Source organism: Sylvia atricapilla, chromosome 6, assembly GCF_009819655.1.
Source record: "Sylvia atricapilla isolate bSylAtr1 chromosome 6, bSylAtr1.pri, whole genome shotgun sequence".
Classification (NCBI taxonomy): domain Eukaryota; kingdom Metazoa; phylum Chordata; class Aves; order Passeriformes; family Sylviidae; genus Sylvia; species Sylvia atricapilla.
Window position 1 is genome coordinate 35,240,556 of NC_089145.1, and position 21,737 is coordinate 35,262,292.

General features: G+C 45.0%; 1 protein-coding gene across 1 annotated transcript in view; it reads right to left on the reverse strand.

The window, feature by feature from the left end:
• Window positions 1-21,737, reverse strand: part of MDGA2 (MAM domain containing glycosylphosphatidylinositol anchor 2) — a 207,185-nt gene that overhangs the window by 31,334 nt on the left and 154,114 nt on the right. Inside the window, exon 10 of the mRNA XM_066321469.1 lies at window positions 9,142-9,290. Within this exon, the coding sequence (XP_066177566.1) occupies window positions 9,142-9,290 (149 nt within the window). The remainder of the gene's footprint in view (window positions 1-9,141; window positions 9,291-21,737) is intronic.

Genomic DNA, 21,737 nt, shown 5'->3' on the forward strand with positions numbered 1-21,737 from the left:
TTCCCAAAGGAGACAGAAGAGCAAGAGGGGCCTGTAAATGGGGCAGATTTTTATTCCAGAAGGTTGGAACCACCCTGGTGCTGCCAATAAAAGGAGGTTTATTGTATGTATTTGTTGGAAAACAACAAAATCTATTCTCTTAAAGCCTTGAAATTCTGGATTTCCTGAGGAGTCGATCTTCTGATTAAAGATGATTAAAGATTGATTCCTTGTGGGCTCAGATATGTTCATAAAAAATAAACAGCTCCTCACTCTGTTGTTCGTGGCCTATTGATTCCCAGCACAAATTCCTTCATTGACACCAATAGTCGGATGAGAACCTCTTTGATTAATGACAACATTAATTGATGACCAAAAAATTAATGACAAAGTCAATTAATCCATTGCATACTCCATAAAAAAATCCACTGTGGCAATGTTTAAAGTAACTTCTTTGCCATTTATAACCACACAGATTGATTTTCCTCAAGAAAATAAGGGATTTCTTTGGAAGTTTTATATCTAAAACTGAGCTGTGCAGCTCATGGAGAAATATGCCATTTGCACATCACAGAGGGAAATTCCTAGGGAGTGTTGGTGTTATTCTTGCTTTTCTTTCATAATTCTGACTGGAATACAATCAACTATCCAGGTGAGAACATAAAGTTGAGTAGTGGCTCCTGTGTCATCTTCATTCCCAAGGATAGATTTGGAATGACAAATATCTGAGATTCAGGCAGGCTGTAAAGGATGGTCTGTTCTTGATGGCAAAGAGTCATGGAATCATGGAATATCTGGAGTGGGAAGTGATCCCAAGGACCATCCCTGCACAGACCCGCCCAACAATCCCATCCTGGGCATCCCTGTCCAAAGGCTCCTGGAGCTCTGGCAGCCTCAGGAATATCACCATTCCCTGGGGAACTTTTCCAGTGTTTATTCCACCCTCTGGGGGAGGAACCTTTCCTCACACAGGGCACCGTTTGTGACAGTTCTGCCTTCATTTTTCTCTCTCAAGGTCTGAATTAATACACAGGGAATGTTGATTTCATCTTTGGTCTTGGATGTTTATTATTTCACATCCATTTACAGACTCACAAGCTGTGAGCTCTAACTAGCAAGTTAGAGAAAAGAGGTAAAATGGAGCACCTCTGACTCTTTCCAAGGTCATTTAAGTGATAATCCCCCAACAACGAGGTGACACCTGTATTATTTATATTTCTGACCCAATAATGACCACCCAAGGCCTGCAATGGGGACCTTTTTCACCCAGTTACAGAAAATCACCCAAACCCATGGAGAAGAAAGAAGAAGGTGAAGAAGGACCCAGACAACACCCGAACTCCTCCATCTTGACCTCCATATATTACCAGAATCTCAGAATTACACCAGAATCTAAAAATCTATGTTTCCAGAATCCCAACACCAATCCACCCTAAGAATTCCCTGGCCGTTCCTAGGGTCCTGTTCCTGTTCCAGGGAACTGAAAACTGAAACTGCCCTCAGGAGAAGGTTGAAGACCACAATGAGGTCTCCACTCAGTCTCCTCCTCTCCAGCTACACAATCCCAGTGCCCTCAGCTGCTCCTTGCACAATTCCCTTCACTTCCCTTCATTTCCCTCTTTAATTAATATTTTCACAATCACCAGAAGCCCAAACCCTGACGTGTCTTTCCGTGTGGAGCTGGTCCCTGCAGAGATTGTTCCCAGCTCCTGAGGATCCAGCTGGGACCAACAGCTCAAACCCAGGCCAGACTGGGCAGGCAAGGCTCGGCTTGAGCCAGGGACAAACTGACCCAAAGTGTCCCCAGTGGGATCCGGGCTCTGCTCTGAGGGACCAGAAACAGCACAGGAGGAAATTCAGATGTGTCAAGGGAGGGTCAAGGATGGATTTCAGGGAAAGGCTCCTCCCCCAGAGGGTGGAATAAGCACTGGAAAAGCTCTCCAGGGAATGGGCACAGACCTGAGGCTGCCAGAGCTCCAGGAGTCGTCTTTGGACAGCACTGCCAGGGATGCCCAGGGTGGGATTGTTGGAGGTGTCTGCAGAGACAGGGTTTGGGCTGGGTGATCCTTGGGATCCCTCCAACTAAGGAGAATTAATGATTCCTTGATTTGGCAGTTGCTCAATGAATCTCTTTCTCTTACTTTTCTGCTCTAAAGCCCATTTAACAGTGGGCACAATCTTTTCCAATTAAACCATTCCTAATCCAGGAGAACAATCCTGGGCATGTAATCGACTTTCTTCCTGCAGGATTATATCAGCAATCCTCCTGGACTTGCTCCTCCCATTCATTTTTATTATTCTATTATTTTATAATGTTTATCATGTTGTGTAATAGGCTTTCTGTGAAACATACAATGAAAAAATTATCTTTCTCCCTCTTTTTTTTTTTAGAAACTAAAATTCTTAAGTCTTTGGGAATAAGGAATGTGGAATTACAAGCAAAATATTTCAGATGCAGATTTAATGGGCAACAAATGGACAGCTGAGGAAGTCAGGTGTCAGAAACAGCTGGTCCTGAGCCACATTTATTGTCTGAGATCTGCAGATGAAAGAGACAGGAACACTTCAGGCAAAGTTGGGCTGAGGAAGCCACAGAGCCAACAATGAAATCCTCTGGAAAAGGGGAAAACAGCTCTGGGGTTGAGGGGCGGGGTGGGGTATGATCACCAAGAAAGGGATCTTTTTTATCAGAGTGAAATCCAACTCCAGCACCAGGATCTGCTAAAAACTAGAGAACTGGGATAGGAACCACTCTGCCTGGATTTCCATCCCAAGGGATGATAAACAATGATCTTGGAAGATCTGGATTAGGACACTTTGGTCTGTTTGGTAAATAAATGGGAATTTGGGGGATTGCAGAGCTGGGAGGGGGATGTTGTTTCCTTGCTTTGAACAACTTGAAACCCAGGGACAAAGAGAGGGACTTTGGATAAAGGTCTGGAGTGTCAGGATAAGGGAAAATGGCTTCAAACCGTGAGAAAGTCAGGATGGGTGAGATATTGGGAAGGAATTCCTGGCTGGGCTGGAATTCCCAGAGCAGCTGTGGCTGCCCCTGGGTCCCTGGCAGTGCCCAAGGCCAGGTTGGACATTGGGGCTTGGAGTAGCCTGGGAGAGTGGGAGGTGTCCCTGCCATGGCAGGGGTGAGATGGGATTTGGGCTTCCAAACCACAACATTTTGGGATTCTGTGATTCTTTAATCAGAAAGGCAATATATGTATCCTCACTCCCTTTGTCCAGGGCTATGGGATCTGTTCTGTGGTGCCAAAATTCCTGCCTCCCTTTTCCAGTCAGTGACCACTCAGCTTTCCCAGGAACCTTTTCCCGGGTATTTAAATCCACCTGCCCCTGCTCAGTACTGAGTGACAGCAGACGTTAAAAATCCACCCAATCCAAAGGGTGACCAGGAGGAAAGGCCAGAGAAATATACAAATATATACATAAAATAAATATATAAAATAAATATTAATATAAATAATGATCTATAAATAATATGATATATTATTATATATTATTTAAATATTATATTTAATATTATAAATACATCTAATATCAATATACAAATATAAAAATATAAAAATAAAAATATAAATAGTAAATATATAAATATATTGATATATGAAGAGATTCAGGATCTGCCACACCCAACTTTGGTTTTCCCACTTGCAAAACCAACCCAGCGCTGGAGATGGAGCCATAATTCCAGGAGCTCCTTCCCAAACTTGGGAAACACCAATAAACCCGGGTTGAAAAATATGGAAATAATTGAAAAGCAATGGAGCCCAGGACACCCAAAAAAGTAGGATTTAATTCCTACAACGCCTTGGGGTACTGGAAACTCCCAGCTCTGAACTGGAGGTTCTGTGATTTTCTGCAATCCTGCTTGGGGCTGGTTTGAAGAGACTCCCATTCCCAACCCACTGCAAGCTCCCAGGGCTGGGAATAAAGCAAATTTGGGAGCCTGAATCTTTTATGGAACAAGCTGGAACAAGCTTCTCTCTGGTTTACAGGGAGCAGATGAATTTTGATGACTCCCTCACGGCGGAGCTGTTCCTTTTCTAGGTCACGGCGGCTGTGGGGACAAGGCTGTCACCCACTGTCACCTGCTGGGAGCAGCCACCATGGAGATCAGAGCTGCACTCCCTTCTTTCCTGCTCTGGAAAAATCTCCTTGGCTCCATTTGCTTTCATCCCGCTGACAGGAAATATCAGAGAGCTGAACACCTGCCCGGCACTCCTCAGATGCTGGGAAGTCACTAAATGTTGTCATTTATTGGGAAAAAGATGGGAATCTGATTTTGGGGACAAGGAAAGTGTGGGAAGAAAAAATCTCCACGTGATGCCAGAAGTGGCTGGAGCAGCTGCAGGTAGGGAGATGCTCCAGGATGTCCAGGTGAAACTCCTGGAAAAACACCAGGATATTCACGGCTGCTCCAAGGTGAGCCGTGTGAGGCCAGAGCTGGAAGGGGAAATCCAAAAAGTGGTTTTGTCTGGGTGGATAAACTTCCAGGAGCAGGGAAACCCTCTGAAGGAAATTTGATGTGGGAAACAGATTTGTGAGGAATTTTTAAAGTTTGACAGAAGATCCACATAATACGTGAATTTTATCTTGTGTGAATTTTGAGATAAAATACGCTGACTTGGAAATGCCATGGAATAGGACAGGCATTGCTGAGAGAGAAATAGAACTAGAAATTCAAGTTTCAAAAGATGATTTTACAAACAGACTAGATATTTTGGAGAAATAAAATTATGAAAACTGTATTATATCAAGATTTACAAAGGGTATTTTTAGATTACTGTCTTAAAACATTAGTAGTGTGGCAAAAGTTAATAGACTAAAAAATGCTTGTAATGTATTATAATTAAAGAATAGTTTAACTTCTGTTTTTAATGACATGAATTATAACATCTGTACCATCTCGCCCTTCATATGGAACTAAAAATAGAATAAAAGTCTTTAAAACGCCTCTCAAGAACCCCATCTCTCAGTCACAAAAAGGAATAATCCAACAACTTGGGACCATTTTTTACAGTCTTGGAAAACATTTTCTTGGAACAAGCTGCTCAGGGAAGTGCTGGAGCTGTCATCCTGGAAGTCTGGATGTGGCACTTGGGGACATGGATTTTTAGTGGCTTTGGCAGTGCTGAGGAATGGTTGGATTTGCTAGTCTGAGGGGGGTTTTCCAACTTAAATATTCCACAGTTGGACACTTAATAAGATCAGCTCCTAGAGTGTTGGTGTCTCCAAAGGCTGACTAAGGAATACACACAAAGATGCTTGGAAAAGGAAAAAAAACCCTGGAAGAATCTGGGTCACTGATTCCGAAGCCAAATCCAAAAATGCATCACCAAAATGCAAAAATGAAATGCAAAAATGCCTCCAAGAAATGCATTACTGGAATATCCTTCAGAGGGCTCTTCAGGAGATGGGAAAATGTCCCTTGTGTGCAGGAATATCTTGGTGCAGACCTCGGCACATTCCCAAGAAAGCTGAGGGTGACCAAATTCCCAGAGGGGACCCCAAGTTTGTCCCCATCCTTCAGCTCCAGGGAGCTCCAAATAAAGGAGGTCAGCAGAGCCCCTGAGGAATGGAAATTCCCTGTGCTCCACATTCCCTTTTCCATGAATGCCCCATGCAGGAGTATTTGGAACCTCCTGAGCTGCTCCAGGGTCCAGACCAGGTGTCCTGACAGTGTCCTACGTCCCAGTTTTATGGCTGATTCCTTTGGACACCAAATAAATCCCAAAAGAAAATCTCAGTGTGCTAGTGGCAGGAGGAGTGAGGTCCCACCAGGAAACCCACAGAGCCCAAAGGCTCTCAAAGACAAGTCCAGGAGCTGCACTCGGTGATCCTGGTGGATCCCTTCCAGCCCCTTTTCCATTAAACCTCCACACAGGAGGATTTGGAACCTCCTGAGGTGCTCTAGGAGCCACACCAGAGGTTCTGATGGTGTCACACGTAAATTTTATGGCTGATTCCCCATATGGCTGTAATTAAATCCCATCCTGGATAGGCAGGGACACCTCCCACTGTCCCAGACTGCTCCAACCCCAATGTCCAACTTGGCCTTGCACACTGCATTTCCCTGACCAAGCATCTGATTCCTCCCTGATTTTCCAAGTCCTTCCCAGGTCTCCAAAATCCCCTCAGAACCCTCAAATCCATCTCTTCCTTCCCTTTCCCAAGACATTTATTATGTTCAGATACTAAATCATTTCTCTCTCCTTCACTCTTCAGAATTCTTGGATTTCTCCCGACTTCACCAGTGGAAAACTCAACCACTCTGACCTTTCTGTGCCTGGCCTGGGCTCCGAGAGTTTCTGAACTCTGCAATTCCTCTTCTCCCCATTCCTGACAGTTTGTTCCCATCAAACATCCCAGAACCCTAGCCTGGAACACCTCCCATTGTCCCAGGCTGCTCCAACCCCAATGTCCAGCCTGGCCTTGGACACTGCCAGGGATCCAGAGGCAGCCACAGCAAATCTGGGAATTCCAGCCCAGCCCCTCCCCACCCTCCCAGCCAGGAATTCCTTCCCAGTATCCCATATGATCAACTCTTTTCCAGCTTGAAGCCATCCCCCGTCCTGTCCTTCCATCCCTTGTCCCCAGTCCCTCTCCAGCTCTCCTGGAGCCCCTTTTGCCATGGCAGGGGCTCTGAGCTCTCCCTGGATTTTTCTCTTCTCCAGGTGAACATTCCCAGCTCTCCCAGCCTTTCCCCACAGGAGTTCCAACTACCAGCTCTGAGCTCGTAAAGACAAAATCAGCAGAAATTGAATTTCCAGCATGATCCACAAATATTTCCCTGATCCATCTGAAGCTTAGAGCCAGTTTTATGCCACCAGGAACGGGCCTGGCCCAAACCTCACCTTGCTGTTTGCAAATGCAGCCTCAGAGCTGTGAAGAAGCAGCACAGGAGGAATCAGCCCTGAAAAGTGGAAACTGGGAATCACAACCATTCCTGCTCTAATTTAATTTCACAAAGCCAGGAACATCAATTAAAAAAAAAAAGTGTCCCTGCATGTCACAATCTCTTTTTTATTATTATTATTTTTGGCCAAACTCTTCCTCTCTCATTCCACCAAAAAAAAAAAAAAAAAAAAAACCAAACCAAAAAAAAACCCACAAAAAACCAAAACAAAACAAAAAAAACAAACCCAAAAAAAAACCAACCAAAAAAACAAAACAAAGCCTCTTCAGATTTCCAAAATCAATGCGTGCAGGGAAATCTTTGGGACAGAAAATATTCCATCAGAAGGGAAAGATTAAAATCCTTGATGGGAACAACATGAGGAATATTCCAGTAAAAATGTGGAGTTCCAACTCTCTCCTCCCTCACTGAATTTATTGCTAAAAATACAAGTTTTGTGACTGGTTCTGAAGAAAACTTCCGCTATTTTTCATGTCCCAGGGCAAATCCAATGGATTTTCTGAGAATTCCCAGCTTGTAAATATCTTCCCCTCTGGAGCAGATGTGATCCCCATGATCCTGAGAGAAGGAATCTGCCGAATTCCCTCTCCTCAGGCAGGGTCTGAAATGTGCCCCAATAAATCCATTTCTCCTGGGGGACTTCAGTTCCCACATTCCTATCTTTCCATTCTCACTCCGCAGGTAGAAAAGTGACAATTCCCTATTTTTGTGACAATTCCCTGTTTTTGTGGCTCTTCTTCCCTCCCCTCCTGGCTTCTCTGTTTCGTTGTTAACCCAAGCTTAATTATTTCAACAAATAATATTTATATAATATTATCTGTGATGGGATATTTTTTTTAATTCTCCTTAATCAATGCATGGAATGCCTGAGGTTTTCCCTGTATCTTGCTTTCCCAGCCCCAAATTCCTCTCTGAGACAGGAATATTGGGAAGGAATTCCTGGCTGGGAGGGTGAGGAGAGGCTGGGATAGAATTCTCAACGAAATGGGGCTTGGGAGAGGAAAAACGGGAATATTTGGATTAGGCTGGCTGTAATTAACTCCATTAATTATGTAAACAGATGGTTAAAATGAAACTAAAATTAAATGGGGAAAGCAGCTGAAATTGCTAATGCAATTAATTCCTTTAGAAATTCCTTTCCTTCAGCGAGTTCCTTCCAGGGTTTCCTGATTCTTCCCAAGGCCTGGTAATCCTGGAGCAGATTTGTGCCAGGAGTTGCATAAACATGGGTTAAATATTCCTGTTTTCACCACAAATTCCTTGGATTCAGGAAGATCCCAACTCCAGCCCTCTCCAGGCACCAGAGCCCTTCCCTGGGCATGTCCCAGGGTACAAATCCCAATAAATAAAACATTAAAATTAAAGATTTGTTTTTCCAAAACTCATCCCAGTGGGGAATCTGTGGGATAACGAACAATTCTCTTCCTTATATTTTCCAAAATATCCCTATGGAAAACCCATTTGAATCCGTCCCCTCGATGTCCCCGCCCAAATTATTATTCCACGTGCTGAACAGCCTAAGAAAGATTTTTGGGATTAATCCATTGGGTGATTATTTGAAGGCAAAGCTCAGTGAGACACTGTCAAAATTCCTGAAAAATATGAACTGGATGCTCCCAGGGAAGGAGGCAAATGGAGAAGGATGAGCTGGAGGAGGATGTGGTGGTCAAAGTGGACTTGGAAATGCATTGCAGGAATGGACTTGGAAAATATAAAATAAAATAAAACAAAATAAAGTAAACTAAAAATAATAAAAATTAAATTTAAAAATTAAAATTAAGTAAAATAATGTAAAATAAAATGAAATTAAGATAAATAAAATCTAAAAAATGCAAATGAAGTAAAATAAAGTGAAATGAAATGAAATTAAATAAAATAATTAAAATCAGATAAAAGTAGAATAAAGTAAAATAAAATAAAAAAGCAAAATAAAAACAAAGTGGAATTAAATAAAAAATAAAGACATAGTAAAATAATAAAATAAAATGAAAATAAAGGTAGAATAAAATAATATAAATATAAAAAGTAAAATAAAATAAAGTTTAAAATGTAAAATAAAACAAAAATAAAAATTAAAATAAAGTGAAATTTTAAAAAGGAAAGTAAAAATAAAATAAAATAAAAATAGAATAAAGTAAAAATGAAATTAAATGAAATAAAATATAAAATAAAATAAAAAAAGCCAGAATTCCCTGATGGCCCAGGCGAATCCCACCCAGGGATTCCATTCTCACCTGGCGGATTCCCAGGCGATAGGCCAGGATCCGATCCACGGCGTTGGGATTCATCTGTGTCCACTGCAGGCTGTAGGAATAGACCCGCGGCCGGTTCTGCCACAGCGGGTTGTACGTGTCATAGTAGAATTCCGGGGCATAGGCTTTTCCTGTAGGAAAAGGGTGGAATTAGGGAAAGAGGAAATCATGGAATGGCCAGGCAGCCAGGGGAGAACTCAACCAGCCAAGAGTTCACCCATCTAGCAGGAAAAGGACGGAAATCATTGGGAAATAACTTCAGCTGGGCATTTCCAGATCCAAGGGTTCTAACTGGAGCCATCCCTCATTCCCAGGACCATCAGGTTGAGATCCATCTGTTGCCAGTCCCTCATTCCTGGGATGCAAGCTTTGAGATCCAGCCCCTCATTCCCCGATTCAAGGGTTGAGATCAAACTGCAGCCACCTCTCCTTCCCAGGATCTAAGGGTTGAGATTTGACCCCTCATTCCCAGGATCCAAGGTTGGAGATCCAGCCCCTCATTCCTAGGATCCAAGATTTGAAATCCAACCTCTCATTCCCATGATACAAAGGTTGAGATCCAACTGCAGCCAGCCCCTCATCCCTAAAATCCAAGCACTGAGATCCAACTGCAGCCAGCTCACTTCCTAAAGTTTCTACTTCCATCTGTACTTCTGCATGGATTTGGCAGTGGAAAGAATTGGAAAAGGGCTGGAAAAACCTGGGAAACAATGACCTGCCTGTCACACGGAATATGGGAGGGATATGGATTCATTAGCCCCTTCCCTTAATTGGGATTTGAGGAGTTTGTGACAAAACCAACACTGAATTTAGGGATTTTTCTCCTCAGAACTCTCCAGGATCCAGGTGGAAACAGAGAGGGACGAGAGGCATTTCAAATTCCAAACTGGACAATTCCCATCAGCAGCAAAGCAGTGAGAAGAGGAGGAAAAAATGCCTTAAAAAAACCCCCGAAGATAGAAAGGAACAAAGGCAAAATCCTGAGAATAAACACTGAGGTGGCACTTACTGAACCAGCTTTTCTCTCCAACCACACTTTTCTTTCCCAAGGATAAAAAAGGCCTTTTAGCCAAGATATTCTTCCCAATTGCCTGGGAAAGGAGCACCTTCAATTAGCCCTGAGTGGAGGAACAAACAAAAATATTCCAAGGAGAGAGAGCAAAGCAAAACCGCTGCTGGAAAAACAGGAATAAAAAGGGAGCAGCGGTCGAGACAATTTGTTTTCCTCGTTCCTGGGAAGTAGGAATAATAGTGAAAAGCTCATGCTGGATGCAAATTATTCTCTTCCCACTCCCACTGCTGGTGGATATTATGGGATCTCGGGGGGGGGGGGGGGGGCCCGAGAGGAGCCATAATGAGGCACTTGTCACAAGAGGGGCACTTGAACAGTACCAGCACCTTTGGGGGAATAATGAGGCATCCTGAAGAGCTGCATTATCCCAAATGCCTGTGAAAACAACACTGGGAATGGAGAGGTTGGAAATTCAATGGCTCAGCACGGAGAGCTTCTTTGTAAACTTTGGGAAGTGGGGCCATGGTTTGGAGAGCAGGGAAAGCAGAACTGGCTGCTGGAAGTGTGGGAGTTACAGGGAACTGGGAAATGTCCCTTGTCCCCAGAGCCCCTGGCTCTGGATCCTTGGGACAGGAGGGACCTGGAGCTCCTGGATATGATCCAGTGGAGGGATGTGAGGACGTTTTTGTGCTGGTTTTCTCCGAGGCTTCCCAGAGCTTTTAATGGAAGCAGAAGTTGGGTTGTGTCACACAGAGAGTTCAGTTCATGGTCAGGAGCCTGAAGGTTGGGAAGGCTTAGATTTTGGGGTAGGAAAACATTTTGAGCTGGGATGGCAGGACTGCTTCCCAGGGAGGTTTCTGGAATCTCAGCTCCTAATGGGCCTCCCATCCCAAAGCCCAGGTGGCCCAGAGTTTGTGGGGATGCTGTGCCCAGCTCTGGGATCACTTGGGAAGAAGGGACTTGGAGCTCCTGGATCTGCTCCAGAGGAGGGATGTGAGGATGAGGAACGGCTGGAGCATCCCCGTGCCCAGGAAAGGCTGAGGGAGCTGGGGCTGCTCAGCCTGGAGGGGAGCCCCAACTGAGAGGGGCCTTCAGCCCTGGGTGTCCTTGGGTGTCCCTGGGTGTCCTTGGTGTCCCTGAGTACCCCTGAGTATCCCTGTCTGCCCCTGGGTCAGGGGCTGATCCCAGGAATTCCCCAGCAAAGGAGGCAGAACTTCTGCCCTGGGCAGTGCCCAGCCCTGAGCAGAGCCCAGAGAGGGGCTGGAGTCTTCTCCCTGGGGATATTCCAGAGCCACCTGGACACAGCCCTGTGCCCTGAGCCCTGGGATGGCCCTGCTGGAGCAGGGAGTGGCACCAGGGACCCTCTGAGGTTCCCTCCAGCCTGACCCAGCCTGGGATTCAGGCAAACCTCCTCAAATCAGCCACCATCCCACCAGAGCAACACTGGCCAAAGTTTAGAAGAGAAATGAAGGGAGGATGAATCCCAGAATGGTTTGGGTTAAAGAGACATTAAATCCCACCCAGTTCCACCCCTGCCATGGCAGGGACACCTCCCACTGTCCAAGGGACACCTCCCACTGTCGCAGGCTGCTCCAACCCCAATGTCCAACCTGGTCTTGGGCACTGCCAGGGATCCAGGGGCAGCCACAGCAAATCTGGGAATTTCAGCCCAGCCAGAAGTTCCTTCCAAATATCCCACCTAAACCTCCTCTTTCCAGCTAAAAGCCATTCCCTGTGTCCTGTCCCTCCATCCCTTGTCCGCAGTCCCTCTCCAGCTCTCCTGGAGTCCCTTTAGGCCTGCAAGGGGCTCTGAGCTCTCACTGGAGCCTTTTCTTTTCCAGGTGAACATTTTCAGTCATGAACATTTGTTGTGCAGCATTCAGTCCCTCCAGGCAGTGCATCCAAACATTTCCCACCAGCCCTTCACCAGTGTAAGGTCAAAAAGGGGATGAAGTCATTGTGACAGTGAATTAGGGAAACCAAGCAAACAGAGAAGTCACTGCAGCTGCCCCATCCCAAGCTGAACTCGGATTTAAAAGCTGGAGAATTTTCCTGAATGGAAGTGGATCGATTTTCCCTTATCCTGACACTCCAGACCTTTATCCAAAGTCCCTCTCTTTGTCCCTGGGTTTCAAGTTGTTCAAAGCAAGGAAACAACATCCCCCTCCCAGCTCTGCAATCCCCCAAATTCCCATTTATTTACCAAACAGACCAAAATGTCCTAATCCAGATCTTCCAAGATCATTGTTTATCATCCCTTGGGATGGAAATCCAGGCAGAGTGGTTCCTATCCCAGTTCTCCAGTTTTTAGCAGATCCCGGTGCTGGAGTTGGATTTCACTCTGATAAAAAAGATCCCTTTCTTGGTGATCATACCCCACCCCGCCCCTCAACCCCAGAGCTGTTTTCCCCTTTTCCAGAGGATTTCATTGTTGGCTCCGTGGCTTCCTCAGCCCAACTTTGCCTGAAGTGTTCCTGTCTCTTTCATCTGCAGATCTCAGACAATAAATGTGGCTCAGGACCAGCTGTTTCTGACACCTGACTTCCTCAGCTGTCCATTTGTAGCCCATAAAAGCTGCACCTGTAAAAATCTGCATCCTTGGATTCCACATTTTTTAATTTTTAAAGACTTGAGTTTTCTTTAGATTTTAAAATAAAAGGAAAAAGGTTCAGCTGGTTCCTTTTAGGGAAAATGATTAGCCAGGATTCCTCTTCCTGTATTTCACTGGAATCACTCGGTCATTTATCCCTGAGGGAAATAACTCCTGAAAGGAAATGTTGCTGGACTGGGTGCTGCAAATTCCAACTGCAATGACAGCAGAGCAGCACAGGGATCTCAGCAATGCCACAGCTGCCCCAAACCTTCTGTCCCTGAATGTCCCACATCCCAGAGGGTGGGATTGGTACTGGCACCCAGCCCTGTGTGGACATGGAGCATTCAGGGAATCATTTCCTTATCTGTTTCCTCATCTTCCCACTGAATTCTGCCAATTCCTTGGAGTTTGATGGGAATTGCAGCAGCTCTGTCCCATGTTTGTGGCACTCCTGGTGACAGGAGCTGGCTGTGCTGAGCAGATCAGCTCCCACTTCATCACATGTAGGAAAAGGAAATAAAATCAGGGATTTATAAATGCTCCCCCTTTTTGGCAACCTCCGCTCCAGCCCTTTCCATCTTTAAACTGCTGGGAGAGCATAAATCCCAAATAAAACGCTGCATTTAACTGTGAGATCACAGTGGTTTATTTGGGATATATAAAATAGTGGGGGACAGGGAGTTTATGGAAAGTGCTGCCCCTTCCCGTGCTCTGCTTTATTTCAGGGTCTCCATTTTACGGAAGGGCTTCAGGAAGAGAGAGAAGATGTTTTGTTCTTCATTGGCATTTGGGACAGGCCACATCTGTCTCCTCCTGGATCTGCTCCTCATCTCAATCCTGCAGCTGGATCATCCCAGTCACCTCCAGCCTCCCCATAACCACAGAAGCTGAAAACTGGGGAATTATTTGGGTTGGAAGGGACCTCAAGGATGTTCATACAGGTGTCACCTTCCTTTAATCCTCTGGGAGTGACTTCCAAGGTTTGGAACTGTTTGGACTGAGCAGCTGAAAATATTTCAGCACAGGGAAGAGTTAAAATATTAAATATTAATAATAGTAATATAAAATACACCCAAATATATAAAAATATAAATACAAAATATTAATAATATTAAAATACTAATAATAAATAATCCCCCCCAACAGGTGGAGGAGGATGCAGCTGCTCCAAGGAATTCCAGGGAGAGACAACCCCAAACCTGCTGCTCCCACTGGGAACTTGGGGATGAGATTTTCACACCCTTCCCAGAAAAATCTCTTCCTAAAATATTTATAGAATTATTAATATATTGGAACTTGCAGGGAAGAGATGATTTGGGAATAAAATGAACTTTTTAATGCCTGATCAAGGCACAAATTTCAATTTATCCGAGATCTGTCCATCTCCAGTGGGTTTAGAGGTTCACATTACAGGCACAGGAACCAGCATCCCAAAGAAAGGAAAACGTGGAATGCTCCAGTGGCACCCATGAGATTCCTTCTCCAGGTGCCCTTCCCGGGTTCCTTGCTTTCCCTGGGGTGTTTCCCGAGGATCAAACTCCTCCCCAGAGATACCCAAATGTGACATCTGCTGGCTGAGCCATGCAAGAGCTCCCGTTCCTCTTTTCCTGCAATTCCAAATCCCACCGATCCTGACCCCAGGAGCTGAACTTGAGGTGTTCCTCAGCTCCATCTCCCGAAATTTGGAGCCACGTGGTGCTGCCTTGAGGGATAAATAAATCAATCCAGTTTTAGCAGGAGCAGGAGATTCCTGGGATAGGAATCTGGGATAGGGGAGATTTGGGAAGTTCCCATTCCTAGATATCCAAACCTTGCCAGCATTCCACGCCTTCATTTTTTATACACACTACAGGTGTGGAAGCAATTCCTCAAGGAATGAGGTCCACAATTCCAAAGAAATCCCTGGCTCAGGGTGGAGGTGACAATTCATGTGTCACCAGTGGGAATGCTACAGAAATCCCATTAGAATCCCGTAGAAATCCCATGGGAATCCTGCAGAAATCCCAGGGAGATCCCACAGAAATCCCATGGGAATGGCATGGGAGGAAGGAGGAAGTGGTGTCACTTTTCAGGGAGCACCAAACATCTGATTCCTGAAGGAAAGGCAGGGAAAGGACTGGAATTGTAAATAATCAATTAAATAATCAATAATAACAGATCACCACAGGCACAGGAAGGGAAATGTGGCTTCTGAGGACGGGGGGAGATGGGGAAGCTCCTGGGAAATCCGGACCAGAGCACAGAGAAAGGCAGCAAGGACAGGGTGCAGCTCTGTGGAATCTTTGGAGAAACACAAGGAACAGGAGCAGCCCCTGGATTGTCTCTAGCCCATGGGAATCTCAGCATTCCAGTGCATTCCCATAGGGAATCCCACACACCTGGAGTTGCCCTTGCCCACCCAGGCTCCATCCACGGATCCCAGCTCAAACCAGGCCCCTCAAGGCTTCCCGAACTTCTTGGGGTTTTCCAGGAAGCTGCAGCTCTCCCCTCTTGGCATTCAGCCTCCTTATCCCTGTCCCTTCCCAGCTGTGGGCTCCCCAAATTCCTGACAAATCCAATGACTCTTGGCTGCTTCAGCCACTCCAGAGGCAGCCCATAATCCCACATCCCACACAGAATCATTTTAGAGGGAGAAACCAAAGCAAATTGCAACCAGAAACAGATTGAAATGCAGATTTCCAAGGAATTCCCCATCCCTGTGGCTGTCCCTGGACCTGTGGCAGTGCCCAAGGCCAGGTTGGACATTGGGGCTTGGAGCAGCCTGGGACAGTGGGAGGTGTCCCTGGACATGGAAAGGGGTGGAAAAAAATGGGATTTAAGGTCTCTTCCAACCCAGATCTGTCTGGAATTTGGGATCACATCCAGCAATGACTTTTTGGAGTGAAATCCCTTTATTTTTCTTCTCCCTTGAGGGCACTCGCAGGAAGGATTCAGAAATCTGGAGCAGAGGGAAAACCTCAGCCACCCTCTCCCTTCATCCTGGAATTCAATCCTTCAGCCTTGGAATGGACTGAATTAATTTTATTTTCCTGTCCTTGGTGCTGATAGGAAAAGCAGGATTGAGATCCAGCAATCCCACCTTGTCCCATTCCCTAAAATTTGTCTGCCTGCTCCTCTGACGAAGTAAAAATCCCAGATTTCCAGACTCTGGAATAATTCCCAAGCAGATGTTTGCTGGCTGAGAGCCACTGCCTTTGCTGGGCACTGGACCAGGAGATCCATGAAAAATGCTTGTTTCCCAGTGGGAATTGCCTGTCCCACTTTCCCACCTGTGGTTTAAGTTGCCTCGGTCAAGTTTTTAGGGCAGGACAGAATCTGCTGCTGAGGGCTTGGCAAAACTCCTGCTCATCCCAATCCTCCAAAACTGTGTGGGAATTCAGCAGGAAACAATTCCCATGGCTCTGTGTGCCTTGGAAAGGATCTTTCCTGCTGGACATTTTTAGGAGATGCTCTGTTGGGATCTCCAAGGTTTTTAATTAAAATAAAAAACCCTTTTCCTGATAGATGAATGGAAAAGGATTTGATTTTTTTTTTCACCACTACTGCAGCTCCATTTGGGATTTTAAAGCTCACACAAGTGGCAGCCACAGATTCTCTGGGAATTTGGAAATTTGGAAATTATTCCAGCTCCATGCTGAGGACCGCAGTGCTACTAGGAGCAGAACAAACACTGAGGCAGAAATTCCTGAACCAAGCAGCTGGAGAGATCCCTGATCTTACAGGGAATCACTTAGCTGCGGTTTGGACAGGGCAAGGAAAGGGAATCTCTCAGGGAGTAGGAAAAATGAGAGGACACCAGCACATTCCAGCCTTCATCTTTCATTAATGTGGGAAAAACTAAGAATTTTTTCCTAAAGAGAGGACAAAACATTCCTAAATCCTCTAAATCTGAGTTCACATTGACTTAAATCCACAGAGAGGGTTTACCAAGGGATAGGGTGGATATTCCACCCCTGGAATTGTCCAAGGCCAAGCTGGATGGGGCTTGGAGCAACCAGGCTTTATTAAAAATGTCTCTTCCTATAGTCTTTTCCAACTCAAACCATTCCATTATTCCAAGATCTTTCATGGAACAAGATCCTTGCCCCATCCGTAAGAAATGGGGTGGGGGCAAACCCAATCCAGGGTGTGCTGTGCTCCATTTTGCCACTTAAAATATCCAAAAATCAGGGAAAACCTGGAAAACAAAAGTATTTCCATGTGTTATCCTCCTGGAAAGGTCGAAAAGATGCTTTTTATTAGAGAGAAACCAAAGCAGGATGAAGAATTTCTGCATCCTGAAGTTTCTGCATGGATTTGGCAGTGAGAAGAATCAGAAAAGGGCTGGAAAAACCTGGGAAACAATGACCTGCCTGTCACAGGAATATGGGAGGGATATGGATTCATTACTCCCTTCCCTTAACTGGGATTTGAGGAGTTTGTGACAAAACCAACACTTGAATTTAGGGATTTCTCTCCTCAGAGCTCTCCCTGTTCCAGGTGGAAACAGAGAGGGACGAGAGGCATTTCAAATCCAAACTGGACAATTCCCATCAGCAGCAAAGCGGTGAGAAGAGGAGGGAAAAAATGCCTTAAAAAACACCCCCAAAATGCACAGGAACAAAGGCAAAATCCTGGTAATAAACACTGAGGTGGCACTTACTGTTGTTTTGCATTAGAGAAAAAATTAGTTTCCAAAGAACTCTTTGGATTCTGGCATTCTGGGATCATCAGAAGGGATGATCCATCATACATCTCTTCATATTCCAATTTTCTGGGAGAAGGGAAGGCAGGAGATGCAAGGTACCCACGGATTAGAGGTGCAAGGTTGGACCGGGATCATCTCCAAGGTCCTTTCCAACCTCAGTTATTTCTGAAGGCTGCCATGGATGGGGATAATCCCTTCCTGGGGTCTTGGTAAGGAAAGGGATATTTGGAATGTCAGTTTTGTCTGTTTTGGAAATGGAACATTTCCAAAAATTCCTTTTGGAAAAATAATGTTTGCAATTTCAGGTTTGCTCGGCTCTCAATCCAGCTCCAAAGAGCTTCCAAGAGCACCAAGGAAAGGGAAAGCTCTGATCATGGCCTAAACAATTAAACCCTCCATAATTAGTCCTTGATTGGCTTGATGTTGCATTTGGCTGGGAGCACTGACAGGGTGATGTAAGACAAAGTAAATAATTAAAGATGAGCCCATTAATTAACGCAATATCCCACGGCAGGAAAATTCCACAGGCTGGAACAAGGAGGAATTAATATTCCAAACTGCCTTCCCTCGCTGGTGGGATCAGGAGCTGGTTGATAAAAGGAATTAAGTCCATAGAATGCCATTGGAGCTTTGGTTAGTCCTACCCAGAGCTGTGATGAATAATTGAAATAGTGAATTTTAATGTTAAATCTCTAGCCCTGCCAAGCCAGCCCCATCCACTGTAGACAGAGATTCCTGGTGGAAATTAAGGAAGGAATCCCACACGAATGTGATTAAAGAATTTAATGGATCAGGAATAAAATATTGTCTAAAAAACCTAAAAATCCCCTTTTGGACACAACTTCGGGGACAAATTCAGCCCAGGGCAGCCCCAGCAGAGCAAATTCCAGCTCAAGCGGGTCAAATTCCCAGAATGAGGAGAAATATTCAACCAGGACTTGTCAGGTAAACTCAGTTGTAGGTAATCCTAATCCTAAACGGCTCCCCAGGGGCACAGAAAATCCTGGAATTGTTCAGGGAAAAACCTTTAGGATCATCAAGTCAATCCACCCCCACAGTCACCACTGTGACTCCAGAGCCACATCCATGAGTTTTGGACAATCCCAGGGATTGTGACTCCACTGTCGCCCCGAGTGGTATTTGCCAGCCCTTTCCATGAAAAATTTCCCCCAAAATCCAACTTTGACCTTCCCTGGTGTAGCCTGAGGCCATTCCCTCTTGTCCTGTCCCTGGTTAATTATGCAGAATAATGATAATGAAGCAGAAGAAGTGGAAAGAGGAGGAGGAAAAGCAGGAGGATGAGGAAGAAGAAAAGGAGGAAGATGAGGAAGAAGACAGAAGGAGAGGAGGAGGAGGAGGAGGAGGAGGAGGAGAAGGAGGAGGAGGAGAAGGAGGAGGAGGAGGAGGAGGAGGAGGAGGAGGAGAAGAAGAAGAAGAAGAAGAAGAAGAAGAAGAAGAAGAAGAAGAAGAAGAAGAAGAAGAAGAAGAAGAAGAAGAAGAAGAAGAAGAAGAAGAAGAAGAGGACAATCCCACTTCATGTCTCCTTTACAAACTGGGAATCTGCAGAACACGGGGATCAGCCCACCCTGCCTGGAGAAGCCCAAGTCAGGGTGAAAAATCTGTTCCTGGGTGTCCCTCCTGGCCAGGCCAGGCCAGGCCAGGCCATGACCCAGCAAGGCTCAGGTGTGTCCTGGAGGAGCCTCTGGCATCTCAGCAGCTGCTGCAGGGCGGCAGCAGCTCCCTGTGCTCACAGCCCTCCTTCCCCCAGTGTTATAAATATATATTATATGATTGGCTTTTTGCAAATATTGAAATGAATACTACATGTGTTGTATTAGAAAGTTATGCTGTATTAATACAGTGTACTTTAACTGTCTGTTTGGTCAGGATAACATCCAGTGAACATGTAAAGAAGACCCTGCTGTTTATATAAGACGCTTAAACTGTCTGTATAATTAAAATAACATCCAATAAACATGTAAAGAAGCCTCTGCTATTGATATAGCAGCTATCAGCATCTCCCATCTGAAGGAAGTAGGGCCCAAGGCCCAAGCTGGAGGTGATAATGAAGACACAGCCCAGAAACATTCATGTTCTAAAATGGTGGACCCAAGGACGGGCCATGCAAAACAGTTCCTGGAATATGGAAACTAGTTTATGAAAAATATGAATGTTCAACAAGACTGATAAAATAGACAGGGTATTTAAAGAAAGCCTCTGAAATAGCAGGTTGTGGACTTGGCTAAATGCCAAGTCACATGGCCGGCTGCACTTTGTTTTTTTTTGTCTTCTAATTAACTTTTTATTAGTAGTAGTAAACCTATTTCTTAAAATTTACCTAGAAAGTGATCCTTGTTTTTCACACTCAGGGAGGCTCCTGTGTCACCTACAGCTCTGGTTTGATTTATTTGCTCCCAGCCCTGGCAGGGTTTTCCGAAGCCACAGCCCTGGGATGGACTTTCTGTTGCTCCCTGGATATGATCTGGCCCTGAATAAAATCTGGAGGTGGTGAAGCTGCGAGGAGCATGAACTCAGCTCTGCTTCCCCACAAACACAATTTGCCTTGTCACTTCTTATTTATTTTGAAGAGACTGGCAGGTTACATCTGCCTTGTGTTGGCCCAGATGCTGTAAATTAACCCCTTTTCCAAGTGTGATTTATTTGGCTTTCATCTCCTTCAATCTGGCTCCAAATACACAAGAAAAAAAAGAAAAAAAAGGAGATTTTGCAGGCTCTGGGGTCAGAATAAATCTTTCAAGCCAGGCTGCTTGAAATGCTGCGCTGAAAAGCTTTCTCTGAGCATGCCAATGGTTTTCTGCAGCCCCAGTCAGGCACATTTCTATTTTCCTGCACGAGGAACCAGAAATAAACCAGCTAAAAATGGGTTACAACAGCCCATTATTCCCCCTGAAACAAAACCGCCACACAACTGCCACATTCCTGCCTTACAGTTATTTATTGGGATTTTTTTTTCCCCATCATGCCTAAGAAGTGCCTGATTTCTTGTCTCTATTCACATTGCCAGTGAAATGCAAGCCTCCTTTTTAACCATTTCACCAGGTTTTTTTCAGTCTTTTCAGTTCCCCAGGGCTCTGACTCCATCTGTGCTGCTGAGATTCGGGAGCACAACAGAGACACTGCTCCAAGAGCAAAGCAGCAAAGAATTTATTTCCTAAATAAACTGGGTTTTAACATTAAAAAGTCTAAGGAAAGTCAAAGTGTTACTTCCATCATCCTTAATCCACCGTAAGTTAGCAGGGTGGGACGAACCCTAAATGAGCACAGGGAGGGATGGCAAAAGGAAAACATCATGAAATCATTTTAGGACTCATTTTCAGTTTTGTGGTTTGCTAAAACCACTCCAACTGCCACAGTCCTGGAAAAATAATCGCCTTGGAACAAATTTCCATGTCCGGGATCCAAATCTCTATTAATAAATTGAACCAGATTTTCACATCTGGGATCCAAATTCTGATTAATAAATTCAACCATATTTACTCATTTGAGGCCAAACAATTTTTCTGGTTTCCTTCAGAGCCACCTTTGGGATTAAAAGCCCAAGATTTGGAGAAGTTGGTGGCTGTGAAAACACCTCCAGCAGGCTCTAAATGGGATCAGAGAGAGGTTGGATCCCATTTGGATGGAGCAGAATCCCTGGAATTGTGGGATCTGCTGTGTTCCCACCATATTTGTGCTGCGTGAAATTCCTGCCAATCCCATCATGGGATGTTTTGGGTTGGAAGGGACTCTAAAGTTCATCAACTCTCTCTCCTTGCTACAGCAGGGACAAATTACACTATCCCAGGGTGCTCCAAGCCCTGTCCAACCTGGCCTTGGACAATTCCAAGGATTTAGATAAGTCCAAGATGGGGAAAAAATCTCCACATGAAAGCAGATCCACTTTTTTTTCTACTAAACCAAACTTTACTGAGGGGAAAAACCAACTGGGGGCTGGAGAATTTTTTTTTCCTTTATGCCCAAGACAGATGGGTATGGGAGGTGTCCACTGAGAGGGGATCTGCAGCTCTGCCATTAAATACATCCTTTTTCTACTGGTCCCAGTAACATTTTCCTGAGCAGTGACAGAATCCAGGGAACCCAGAATCCAGAACCCAGATGCCAGACTGGCAGCAATTCCAGAAGGAAAACCCCATGTCCAGGTGGTTGTAACTGGAGTCAAACTGGGATAAAACCCTAACAACGATGGGCATCTTTCCCTCTAGAATTCCTACTTTCAATATCCTGCATTTCTTCTCTATTGGTTTCTTTTCCCATCATTCATTTCC